This window comes from Eriocheir sinensis, chromosome 50 (assembly GCF_024679095.1).
Source record: "Eriocheir sinensis breed Jianghai 21 chromosome 50, ASM2467909v1, whole genome shotgun sequence".
Classification (NCBI taxonomy): Eukaryota; Metazoa; Arthropoda; class Malacostraca; order Decapoda; family Varunidae; genus Eriocheir; species Eriocheir sinensis.
Window position 1 is genome coordinate 1,358,306 of NC_066558.1, and position 13,998 is coordinate 1,372,303.

Genomic DNA, 13,998 nt, shown 5'->3' on the forward strand with positions numbered 1-13,998 from the left:
AGTTTTGATTTAGTAAGTAAAAATGTGAGAGAGAGAGAGAGAGTAAAAGAAAAATATGTATAGCAAAAAGAAGATATGAAAAAAAGAGAGAAAGAGAAAAAGAAAATATTTAACAAGATACCCACATAACAAAATCAATATACTTAAGTTAACCTCACAACTCTAACATTTTCTTTCTCTATTCCACTTCTATAACAAACAAAAATCACTTCTGTCATTCACAAAACCACAAACAAAATCAAAATACTTAAGTTAACCTCACAACTCTAACATTTTCTTCCTCTATTCCATCTCCATAACAAACAAAAATCACTTCTGTCATTCACAAAACCACAAAAAAATCAAAATACTTAAGTTAACCTCACAACTCTAACATTTTCTTCCTCTATTCCATCTCCATAACAAACAAAAATCACTTCTGTCGATCACAAAACCACAAACAAAATCAATTACGAGCGAAAGAAATTGGATTAAAAATGATTCGGTCTCGCCTCGTCCAACATCAGCTTGTTTATTTACGTTTCCCTGTTTTCTTCGCCACCAGCAGAGTCGACACGGAAAGCCGGAGGTGGAGGGGGACAAGTCTGCATCCCCTGTCGTAAGTTGTCCGCCTGTCGTCCATATCCGTCCCTCTGTCTGTCTATTCCGTCAAATTTCCGCTTCATGTCCTGTGAGACTTGTTAAATAATTCTCTACTTGTGTGATGTCTGATTGAATATCCTTTTTTTCTTTTTTATTATTTTTTTAACTTTTTGTCTTGTCCGTCTGTCTGTCTGTCTCTCAGTATCGTCAAATTTCCAGTGTTTTGTCTAAGTCAATATTCTTTTTAACTTTCTTTTATTAATATTTTAACTCTGTCTTGTCTGTGTCTGTCTGTATCAATGTCTCTGCTCATGTCTCTCTGTTTATCTATGTCTAAAGCAACCTCTCTGTTTTTCCTCTCCCTTTCTCTCATGTATATTATTTTGTGTATGTGTGTGTATGTATGAGAGAGACTTTATTCATGTGTGTGTGTGTGTGTGTGTGTTTATGTGTATGTGTGTGCCTGCGTTGCTTCCCTAAGTCTGTTTCCGCCACAGTGTTATGCCGCTGTTATGTTCTGCTGGTGCGAAAAGTCCTTATATGCCCTTTTTATTCAGTGCTTGGGTATAGAGCATGCCTGCCCCCTCCTACAGCCTCGCTATACATGACGTTCTGCTCTCATCTCTATGCTGTCCAAATCCCTTATGCAAGAGTTAACCAATATCTTCACTCTCTCATCCCTTTACGATTTTCTACTCTAGCTCATCCCTATACTGTCCAAATCCCTTATGCATGAGTTAACCAGCATCTTCATTCCTTTAACCTTGCATGAGTTTCTATTCTTGCTCATCCCTATGCTGTCCAAATCCCTCATGCAAGAGTTTACCAGCATCTTCATTCTTTCTATTCTTGCTCATCCCTATGCTGTCCAAATCCCTCATGCAAGAGTTTACCAGCATCCTCATTCTTTCATCCCTATACAACTTTCTACTCTAGCTCATCCCTATACTGTCCAAATCCCTCATGCAAGAGTTTACCAGCATCTTCACTTTTTCATCCCTCTACGACATTCTACTTTCTCATTCCTATACTGTCCAAATCCCTCATGCAAGAGTTAACCAGCATCCTCATTCTTTCATCCCTATACAACTTTCTACTCTAGCTCATCCCTATACTGTCCAAATCCATTATACATTAAGAGGCTTGGATTCCCTTTGCAACAATATTACTAGCTTGTTAATAGTGTTGTTGGGTTGTCTGTCTTGCCATCATTGTCATCATCAGCCAGTTCATCATATTTTTTTATAGGAATAGAACAGTTTCCCTTTTTTTCTTGGTTTTTATTTATCCATCCTCTTTGTTATTGTTGTCATTTTTCATGTATTTATTTCTCCTCTATACAGGGTGGCCCAATATTCCTGAACCATAGGGATTGCATATTGATTAGTAGAAGTCACATTCCTCTATGGTGCGGGATTTTTGGGCTACCCTGTATATTGTTCTTCATTCTTGTTATCATTAATTTCATAACTGTTCATATTTTTTCTTATCTTCTATTTTCTTTCTTTGTTTTCTTCATTTTTATTTTTGTTAACCTTTATTTTCATTGTCTTGTATTTCTTTCTCTTCTGTGTATTGTTCTTCATTCTTGTTATCATTAATTTCATAACTGTTATTCATATTTTTTCTTATCTTCTATTTTCTTTGTTTTCTTCATTTTTATTTTTGTTAACCTTTATTTTCATTGTCTTGTATTTCTTTCTCTTCTGTGTATTGTTCTTCATTCTTGTTATCATTAATTTCATAACTGTTATTCATATTTTTTCTTATCTTCTATTTTCTTTGTTTTCTTCATTTTTATTTTTGTTTACCTTTATTTTCATTGTCTTGTATTTCTTTCTCTTCTGTGTATTGTTCTTCATTCTTGTTATCATTAATTTCATAACTGTTATTCATATTTTTTCTTCTATTTTCTTTCTTTGTTTTCTTCATTTTTATTTTTTTTAACCTTTATTTTCATTGTCTTGTATTTCTTTCTCTTCTGTGAATTGTTCTTCATTCTTGTTATCATTAATTTCATAACTGTTCATATTTTTTCTTATTTTCTATTTTCTTTCTCTGTTTTCTTTATTTTTATTTACTTAACCTTCATTTTCATTCATTTCATCTGCATTTTCATCACCTTCATTTTCCTCCTCTTCTTTTTAATCCACACTTTCACCTCATCATCCATCTTCTATCCATATCCTAACCTAACCTCACATCCACTCTTTAATCCCCAACTCCATCCATTTCAACCCTACATCCACGCCTCATCCACTTTCAACATCCAAGAGCAACCATAACCGTACTGACCAAGGGCTGTGGGTGTCACTCTACGGCAAACTCCCTTCTCGTCAAACCCTTCTGTTCCTTCCTGGCACGATGGTTTGGTGTGGTTTGGCGAGGCTTGGCGACTGTGTGCTTGGAATGGTTAACCTAGCACTGGTCTTGTGTGTGTGTGGGAGGATTGGGGCTGATGCTGTGTGTGAGAGAGAGTGTGTGTGTGTGTGTGTGAGAGAGATAGAGTATGTGTGTGTGTGTACAAGAGAGAGAGTGTGTGTGTGTGTGTACGAGAGAAAGAAGGTCAACTATTTTAAAGTGTTCGAGTGTAATCAATTTTCAGACTCAAATATACATACCATTTTATTTATTAGTGTGTGTGTGTGTGTGTTTGTGTGTGAATCAGTGAATGTATGTGTTTGTGTGTGTGTGTGTGCGTCTTTATTTTTCAGTATATATATATGTGTGTGTGTGTGTGAACCAATGTATGTGTATGTATGTATGTGTGTGTGTGCTTGGCTGTCGTTGATTTTCATGTGTGTGTGTGTGTGTGTGTGTGTGTGTGTGTGAACTTATGAATGAATGTGTGTGTGTGTGTATCTTTTTCAATGTGTGTGTGTGTGTGTGTGTGTGTGTGTGTGGCACTAACCCGGCCCTCCCCAACCCCTTGACAGAGTGGAGACCCGAGCATATCCAGCGAGCGTCGGTCACAGTTCCTCCGCACGTACAAGATTAAGAAAAAGGCCCAGGGAGAGGAAGAGCCAAAGGTCCTTGTCCGAGTGTGTTTATTTATGTTTCTTGCGCACTCACACACACACACACACAAACACACACACAGAAGTAAACACACACTCTTGCCCTTCGATGTTCAAGAAATCATAACACACACACACACACACAGACATTAACAGACTCTTTTGCCCTTCGATGTTCAAGAAATCATCACACACGCACACACACACACACACTGACGTAAACACACAATTTTTTGCTCTTCGATGTTCAAGAAATCATAACACACACACACACACACACACACAGACGTACACACACACTCTTTTGCCCTTCGATGTTCAAGAAATCATAACACACACACACACACACACACACACACACACACACACACACACATTCTAACACAGCTACATGTCCCTTATACTAACCTATATCATTTTGTCTATATGGTGACCTCTGGCAATGTGCTTAACCTTGGCCTAACATATGGGTGTATCGCAGCAACATAGCAACATGGCAACCCTTCCTATGTGTATGTGGGTGTAGAGGGTGGATGTATGGGTGTGAGAGAGACACAGTAGCCTAAGATGTGGGGGTTGGAATGTATGCGTTGGGAAAGGTCTTGCGATGTTTAGGAAGTCATGGATGTTTGCTGTTATCTCTATGTAATCTACTATCCCATTATCCTGTTTCCATATGCAAGATTCCACTTTCGATCTCGCTCTCTCATTTTTGCGATATCAGGGAAGGCTTGCATAATGATCTCTATATGTCTCTATGTAATCTTTATCCCACTATCCTCTTTCTATATCCAAGAGTTCCCTTTCGATCTCAGTCTCTCATTGTTATATTTCCCAACCTGACTGTTCTTGTGATATCAGGGAAGACTTGGATATGATCTCTCTGTCTCTACCTCAATGTACTGTCCCACTATCCTGTTTCCATATCCAAGAGTTCCCTTTCAATCTCGCTCTCTCATTGTTATATTTCCCAACCTGACTGTTCTTGCTATCTGAAAAGGCTTGTATATGATCTCTCTGTCTCTGCAATCTACTATCCCATTATCCTCTTTCCATATGCAAGATTTCCCTTTCGATCTCGCACTCTCATTTTTACGATATCAAACTTAACCAATCTTGTGACATCTAGGCAAGTTATATATGTGCACTAAGTCTCCATCCACAAGTTCCCTGATATCATTCCTGAACCCACATCTTCTACATCAATTTCTATCATATATATCTGGGTGTTGACGTATGTGTGTATTTATGGAGACTAATCAATTGCTCTATCTAATCTTACATCACTGTTTAATTATTTCTAAAACCCACATCATTACCACCTCTCTCATCATTCTGTGTGTGTATATATATGTGTGTGTGTGTGTGTGTGTGTGTAAGTATGTAAGGACACTAATCAATCACTATATAATCTTACATCACTGTTTAATTATTTCTAAAACCCACATCATTACCTCCTCTCTCATCATTCTGTGTGTGTATATATGTGTGTGTGTGTGTGTGTGTGTGTGTGTGTAAGTATGTAAGGACACTAATCAATCACTATATAATCTTACATCACTGTTTAATTATTTCTAAAACCCACATCATTACCTTCTCTCTCATCATTCTGTGTGTGTATATATATGTGTGTGTGTGTGTGTGTGTGTGTGTGATCATTCTGTGTGTGTATATATATATGTGTGTGTGTGTGTGTGTGTGTGTCTGCATGTGCTTGTAATGGCTTAAGTACTAGACTATTTACCACTATTAATACCTGCATGTTTTTCGTAAGTGTCGATATCTAAGTGTCGATACGCGCCTGTTGCTTGTAGTGTAAGTATGTGTAGTGTGTCGGTATGTGTCTTTCTTCTGTGGTGTTTGTCTTGCATGTGTCTTGTTCCCTGTGTCTTAATCTACCTTTAAGAAATCATGTGTTAGTCTTTTTTTTTATTCCACATTGGCGGTTCATATATAGCATTTAAGAATCATCCATGTTCTTAAGTTCATATCTAGCATTTAAGAATCATCCATGTTCTTTCATACCTAGCATTTAAGAATCATCCATGTTCTTAAGTTCATATCTGGCATTTAAGAATCATCCATGTTCTTAAGTTCATATCCAGCATTTAAGAATCATCCATGTTCTCAAGTTCATATCCAGCATTTAAGAATCATCCATGTTTTTAAGTTCATATCTAGCATTTAAGAATCATCCATGTTCTCAAGTTCATATCCAGCATTTAAGAATCATCCATGTCCTTCAGTTCATATCTAGCATTTAAGAATCATCCATGTTCTCAAGTTCATATCCAGCATTTAAGAATCATCCATGCTACTTTCATTCCACTACAGTCACGTTTATAAGTGTTTGAACCTCCTCTCACTCCCATTCATGTGTTCCAATAGTTTAACACATATATGAAGTCCATTTGGGTGGGGTTGGAGCCTTCACAGTGTTGCCACAAATGAGAGTTTTAGAGAAGAAGCATTATGTCAAAGGAGTTCACTTATGATCACTCTAATAATATAACACAGAAATAGGCACAATTTTCAACACAACTGGGTGGGTGTGAGTCAAAGCAATCCCATAACTTGCAGAGAAACAAAGAAAAGATCGATTACCTGGAACACAAAGAGCTTGGAACACATCATGACTGGGACAGGACCAAAACAAAACACACATTAGTCCTGCAACACTCAGTAGAAACACCAGAACTTGCAGAGAAACAAAGAAAAGATCGATTACCTGGAACACAAAGAGCTTGGAACACATCATGACTGGGACAGGACCAAAACAAAACACATTAACCCTGCAACACTTAACAGAAACACCAGAACTTGCAGAGAAACAAAGAAAAGATCGTTTACCTGGAACACAATGAGCTTGGAACACATCATGACTGGGACAGGACCAAAACAAAACACACATTAACCCTGCAACACTTAACAGGAACACCAGAACTTGCTGAGAAAAATAAAACAACACAAAAACCACAATTAACTGGAACACAAATACCCGGAAACACACCAGAACCTCGACACTCGCAATTCGAAACGCAACACAAACCCCAAAACTCTCAAAACAAAAGAAACACAGATTAACTTCAACACACACAGCTAAAAACACACCAGAAGTTTGACACTCACAATACAGAACGCAAAACAAACCCCAAAACTCGCATCAAAACAAAAGAAACGCAGATTAACCTCAACACACACAGCTCAAAACACACCTGAAACTTTAATAGCCACAAAAACAAACACACACTCACACTAGGTAAATACACAAGTGGCAATTATTTTAAACACACAACAGCAAAAAATTAGGAACAAAACACACACACACGCTCATCACCCTAAACCAACACTAACCTAACCTAACCTCCTCTCCTCTCTAGGGCCCAAACATTCACCTGGACCCACGGCGAGTGCACCAAGTTCTTCCGCTGGTGACTGCTGCCCCCCCCTCCCCCCTCACGCCTTCCGACACAAGATCGCGAGGTGGGGAGGCCATATCCCGCGACCCCAGGCTAGCACAGGACAACCGAGCAGCGGGGGAGGCATCGCGTGACCCTAGGCTAAACACTGAGGGCTTCCGCGCCGACCCCAGGCTGGCCTCACATACCCCAGAGGTCGCACCGAAGGCATCCCGTGACCCTAGGCTAGCCGGTAAGGAGGCGAAGGATAAGGAGAAGAAGGAGGAGAGGAAGGAGAAGGAGAAGAAGAAGGAACATCATCGGAGTTCGTCAAAGAAGGACTTCTCGACGTCCTCCCGAGACTCCAAAAAGAAGAAGGAGACCAGTAGCAAATCCTCAAAATCCCCTTCCTCCTCCTCCTCTTCCTCCTCCTCTTCCACAAACAAGTCCACACACCATGAAAAAGATACCACCACATCCACTATCATCACCACCACCACCACAGCCACTCCCACCATCGCCACCACCACCTCCGTATCCACATCCAAAGCCTTCCGGAAGTCGTCAACGCCGGAGGTCTCGGAGGGCCCGGCGACGTTCAAGAGTGACCGCAGGAGTCGACAGCGCACGTACAAGAAGCGAGAGGAGAGCCCCGAGGACCTGCCGGAACCCCAGGCCGCCAAGAGGAGCCGGGTCGAGATCACGTCAGACTCGGATAGCGACCATTACGACGCGAATAGGCCGAGTCCCGCGTTGTACAATAAGACTGGTGAGTATGAGAGGCGATCGGTCTGGGGCGGGGCGATGGGGCGGGTATGGGGTGCCCTGCTCCTCCCCGCCGCCAGCCGCCTCTGCCCTGGCCCAGCCGCCGCGCCCACTGTGTGCCGCGCCGCGATTGGTGCATCCGCCTGGGTAGAATTTTCACACATTTTTAATTCCATGCGAATATTCCTGTTTTCCGGTTCATGATGCAGCTATTTTTTGTGTTCAGGGACCGATGCTATTTCCTAGTCACCAGTATACTCCTATTTTCCTATACTGCCGTTCCTTGCTGGTCAATATTTTTCTACTTGAAGTATTTATATTTTTCTACTGACTCATGTTTTGTGGATGTAATGACCAGTGTGAGAGAGAGAGAGTGAGAGCTACATTGGGTGATAGGGAAAACATGATCTATTTTTCTACTGCACTAAATGTTGTGTACACCAATGTTGAAATAAACCCCCACCTCTGATAGCTTTGTTATTGGCACTGTTGGTCCGCTGCACTGGGGCTGAGCAAGGCGGCGGGACAGTGAGCCACCAACCAGTCATATTATTCTTGTTCCTTAACCACGAGGATGCCGGACATATTAAGCCTTGAGAGTGACACAGGGTAGGCAGCTTGAGACACTCCCATACCAGCCGTCAGCCATGTCCTTGAGTCTGGGCATGATGGGGCTCTGTTTTGAGTGAGAGGTTAGGCAGAACGAGACACAATCACCAGCTCTTTTTAGTCTCGGAAATGCAGAACAGGACTTGATACAGATGTTCCCAGTGGTATAGATTAGGCAGGACTTGAATTACCATTGCCAGCAACTCTTATTTTGTTTTGCTATCAGAAAACGGTACAAGAAAAACAGCTGTGAGTTTCGGAAATGCAAAATAGGACTCGATACAGATGTTCCCAGTGGTATAGATCAGGCAGGACTTGAATTACAATCGCCAGCAACTCTTATTTTGTCTCGGTATCGGAAAACGGTACAAGAAAAACAGCTGTGAGTTTCGGAAATGCAAAATAGGACTCGATACAGATGTTCCCAGTGGTATAGATCAGGCAGGACTTGAATTACCATTGCCAGACATTCTCATTTTGTTTTGCTATCGGAAAACGGTACAAGAAAAACAGCTGTGAGTCTTGGAAATGCAAAATAGGACTCGATACAGATGTTCCCAGTGGTATAGATCAGGCAGGACTTGAATTACCATTGCCAGACATTCTCATTTTGTTTCTCTATCGGAAAACGGTACTAGAAAAACAGCTGTGAGTCTCGGAAATGCAAAATAGGACTCGATACAGATGTTCCCAGTGGTATAGATTAGGCAGGACAAGAGTCTTCATTGCCAGCAACTCTCATTTTGTCTCGGTATCGGAAAACAGTACAAGTAAATCAGCTGTGAGTGACATAGATTAGGCAGGAACGCTTGACATCACCAGGCATCTGTTATCTAGTCCAATGGAAAACAGAGAACGGGAGAACTTATTGTCAGTGATACAGGTTAGGCAGGAACTACAGACCACCACCAACTCTTGTTCTCTACTCTAGCCAGTGGAAAACAGTAGAGAACAAGTTACCAGTGATAGAGGTTAGGCAGGGAGAGAGACAACATGTACGAACGGAAAACGGAACTCCAGGACACAACCCCAGTGATATAAGATAGGCAGGGTGGCGAGAGGTGGGCCCTTGGAGCAGTGCATCTTGGGGTGGTCGCTGGGCACTGGCGGATGTTTCGTGCCCTCACCAGCTGTGTAAGAAGACGGAACAAGCCCTTGAAGTCGCCCATGAACGAGTCTAGCAGCTGTTGATGTGATGTGAGATGCTGAACAAGATGGAAATGAACTTGAGAATGGAGATTGGAACAGCCCTGAGAGCGTGCGTGTGTGTGTGTGATAGAGACTCACTTTCACTAACGATGCAGAAATATATTGCTTACGTAAACGATGCTGGATTTGTATTGATTTCAGGAACGACGGACACTATGTACAGCTTTCGTCAATGGTGGAAAATTTATGTTGATTTCAGAGACGAGGTTGAAAATTTTTGTTGCTTTTCAGAAACGACCGAGACTTTAAACTGCTTTCGGAAATGACGCAGAATTTGTATCACTTTCATAAACGTTAGAAAATCCATTACATTGCATTCATAAACGACGGTATTTACTCCTATCCTTATCCTGTATGTTATGTTTTACCGAGGATAGGAATGCAGGAAGGTGTGTGTATTTATATATGCTCATTATGAAGATTTTGAATGACTTGCCGATATTTTTCTATTTTACTATTCACATTGTTAGCCAAGAATGTGCATGCTGGTGTTTGTCTATGTATTATGTGTTGCAGAAGTTGTTTGTCAAGGGTATAGTTATTGCACTTAAAGACAGACATAATAGCTAGTTTAAATTATTCAGAGTAAGTGTTTTCGTATATTTCAGATGATTGTTATGTCTTAAGTTATTGCATTTAAAGACATATCATTGCTAGGCTAAGTTGTTCAAAGCTATTTATATTTTTTTAAACTATTTTCGAGTCTAGGTTTAAATTATTCAGAGTAAGTGTTTTTCTATATTTCAGATGATTGTTATGTCTAAGTTATTGCATTTAAAGACATATCATTGCCTGGCTAAGTGGTTCAAAGCTATTTATATTTTTTTAAACTATTTTCGAGTCTAGGTTTAAATTATTCAGAGTAAGTGTTTTTCTATATTTCAGATGATTGTTATGTCTAAGTTATTGCATTTAAAGACATATCATTGCCAGGCTAAGTTGTTCAAACCTATTTATATTTTTTTAAACTATTTTCGAGTCAAGATTGTTCGTCAAATCAGTTTTTACAAGTTAAAGACTAACAATTGCAAGTGAAAGTTTGTTTGAATATTTTGAAAGCATATTTCTTCATCAATTTTGTCGTCCAATCAACTTCTATATGTTTTAGACGGACCATAATCGCTGGTCTAAATTGTTTGAAGTGTTGTTTTTATTTTGAGAGTACATTTTTGAGTCAAAGTTCTTCGCCAGATCAATTTCTACTTGTTAAAGACAGACCGTAATTCTGTGTTAAGTTGTTCAAAGTCATTTATATTTTTAAACAATGTTGTCTACTCAAGGTTGTTCGCTAAATCAATTTATATACATCTAAGACACACATACTTGTTAGTGGAAGTTGTTCATTGTGTTTCCCATATTCTGAGAGTACATTTCCGAGTCAAGGTTGTTCGGCAAATCAATTTTTATACACCTAAGACACAGTTATCACGTGTTCCAGCTGTCCTCGAGAGTTATAACCTTCTAGTCAAACAGATGAATTTTGTGCACCAAAGTAAAGTCTCATATCAGTGTTAAAATTGTTATATACAGATCCATTTTAACGCTCCTGTGTGCTTGGGTTAATGTATTCCTTCTACTGATACGGCATGGTGGAAAATACACGCCAGACGCAGATACCACCACCTAAACTGACGTATCCACTCTTAACCCGGTAGCAGCGACGGGCGAAATTTTTGCCATGATATAAACCCCCCCAAAAAATAGATGTTGCATAAACTGATCACAAATGCGTTGATATGTATTATGAAATGGCTTGCGTTAGTGATGATTTTTTTTCTTATTTTTCTCGCTTAGAGGGACCATTAAGAAACACAATCCCCGCAGCTACCAGGTTAAGGGGCGCCCCGTTCACACACTGCCGTCTCTAGGCCATGACAACCCAGCGATTAACCCCCCTTCAAACTGTGTCAACCCAGCACCCAGTGATCATTTCCACCCCTCTTCCGACCATGTTAAAATTACATCCACAAGACCTCATGTACGCTGGGTTGCCGTGGTCTAGGGTCGGCGCAGCGTGATCGGGGGCTTACCGTGATGTGGTACTAGTCTTGTGTTATGAGTTCTGTTGACGGCTGAGAGAGAGGGAGAGATTGGCGGACTGAGTTGACGTGTATTGGAAAATTGAAAATGGAATGAGGAAAAGAGAGAATGAGTTAAGGTTGGGACGTAATGAATTGTGAGGAATCGGAACTAGTCAAGAATTGGATGTCACGTAAAGTCGTATAAGGAATTAGTAATGAATGAAGATGGTGGAAGAAATTAGAGGAACTATATTAAGTCGAGAATGGGATATTGATAAGACGTTTGAGGAATAATGGAGAAAATAAGTTAAAATTTGGATGGAACACAAATTTGATATGAAAAATAGCAGAAAGAAAATATCGAGAATTTGCCGTGATAATAAAAACGAGATGAAATAGATAAATAATTAAAAGATGGGATTTTGATAAGTGGATGAATTTGATGTGAAAAATGAAAGAAAACATTGAGAATTTGCCGTATTAATAAAAATGAGAGAAAATATAGAGAAATAATTAAAAGATGGGATTCAAATCAGTGGTTGAATTTGATGTGAAAAATAAAGAAAACATTGAGAATTTGCCTTATTAATAAAAACGAGATAAAATGCAGAGAAATAATTAAAAGATGGGATTTTGATAAGTGGATGAATTTGATGTGAAAAATAAAGAAAACATTGAGAATTTGCCTTATTAATAAAAACGAGAGAAAATATAGAGAAATAATTAATAGATGGGATTCAAATAAGTGGTTGAATTTGACGTGAAAATTAAAGAAAACATCCAAAATTTGCCGTAATAATAAAAATAAGAGAAAGAAATCTTCGAGAATTTACCGTAATAATAAAATCGAGATAAAACCCAGAGAAATAATTAAAAGACGGGATTTTGATAAGTCGTTCTAACAAGCGAAATAAAACTTAATGACTGGGCTTAATTAAATGCTTTGAAGTATAAGAAGAATAAGCAACAAATGGTATAATAAAATGTCAAATAAAATTAATGATAAGACAAAAATAATCAGTGTTCTAATCAGCGAAATAAAATGTTAAGGATTGGGGTGTAATTAAGTGCTTTAAGGAACAAGAAAATTAAGTACAGAACAGCATAATAAAGCGTACTAAATAAGTTCAATAATGACCCAAATAATCAGTGTTCTAATAAGTGAAATAAAAAGTTAAGGATTGGGGTGTAATTAAGTGCTTTAAGGAACAAGAAAATTAAGTACAGAACAGCATAATAAACCGTACTAAATAAGTTAAATAATGACCCAAATAATCAATGTTCTAATAAGCAAAATAAAATGTTAATCAGTATTCTAATCAGCAAAATAAATAGTTAGTGATTGGGGTGTAATTCAGTGCTTTAAGGAACAAGAAAAATAACTACAGAACAGGATAATTAAGTGTAATTAATAAGTTCAATAATGACCCAAATAATCAGTGTCGTACCAAGCGCGTGTCATTGCCGGAAAACTTAAAGCGATGCCGAACGGAAGTGAGATCGTAAGTGTGTGTCTCGGGTGTTTACGTCGATGTTTGTGTACGCGGAAATATGTCACTATACACCACACACTACACTGTACATGACCTGACTACCTGGTGTGTGTGTGTGTGTGTGTGTGTGGGAATAGAGAACAAGTTAGCATCCAGTTCGTACAATTCTCAGCATCGGAAAGTCAGGTTGAGGAGTGAGACAATGTGTGTATGTGCGTGTGTGTGTGTGTGTGTGTGGGAATAGAGAACAGTTAGCATCCAGTTCAGATTCTCAGCATCGGAAAGTCAGGTTGAGGAGTGAGACAATGTGTGTATGTGTGTGTGTGTGTGTGTGTGTGTGTGGGAATAGAGAACAGTTAGCATCCAGTTCGTACAATTCTTAGCATTGGAAAGTCAGGTTGAGGAGTGAGACAATGTGTGTATGTGTGTGTGTGTGTGTGTGTGTGTGGGAATAGAGAACAGTTAGCATCCAGTTCGTACAATTCTTAGCATTGGAAAGTCAGGTTGAGAGGTGAGACAATGTGTGTATATATATGTATGTGTGTGGGAGTACAGAACAGTTAGCATCCAGTTCGTGCAATTCTTAGCATTGGAAAGTCAGGTTGAGAGGTGAGACAATGTGTGTATATATATGTATGTATGTGTATATGTGTGTAGGAGTACAGAACAGTTAGCATCCAGTTCCTACAGTTCTTAACATTGGAAAGTCAGGTTGAGAAGTGAGACATCTCGGCCAGTGCAGGAATGAACACTTGAGGGGCAGCTGAGGAAGGGAGGGACGGAGAGTGATAGATGTTGAAAGGTAGAAAGACAATGGAGAATGGAGAGAAAAAGGACGGAAAGTGAGGGAGAAGGAATAATTGATGACGATAGAATGGAAGGTGGAATGAGAGATTGACGATGG

General features: G+C 39.4%; 1 protein-coding gene across 6 annotated transcripts in view; it reads left to right on the forward strand.

Moving 5' to 3' along the window:
- LOC126982137 (uncharacterized) overlaps nt 1-13,998 on the forward strand; it is a 35,645-nt gene that overhangs the window by 5,598 nt on the left and 16,049 nt on the right. For 3 of the 6 annotated variants that reach the window (XM_050833984.1, XM_050833987.1, XM_050833986.1), the window contains exons 5-7: nt 545-598; nt 3,519-3,611; nt 6,980-7,766. In XM_050833984.1, coding sequence (XP_050689941.1) covers nt 545-598; nt 3,519-3,611; nt 6,980-7,766 — 934 coding nt within the window. The remainder of the gene's footprint in view (nt 1-544; nt 599-3,518; nt 3,612-6,979; nt 7,767-13,998) is intronic. The other 3 variants (XM_050833985.1, XM_050833988.1, XM_050833989.1) reach the window with 3 other exon arrangements.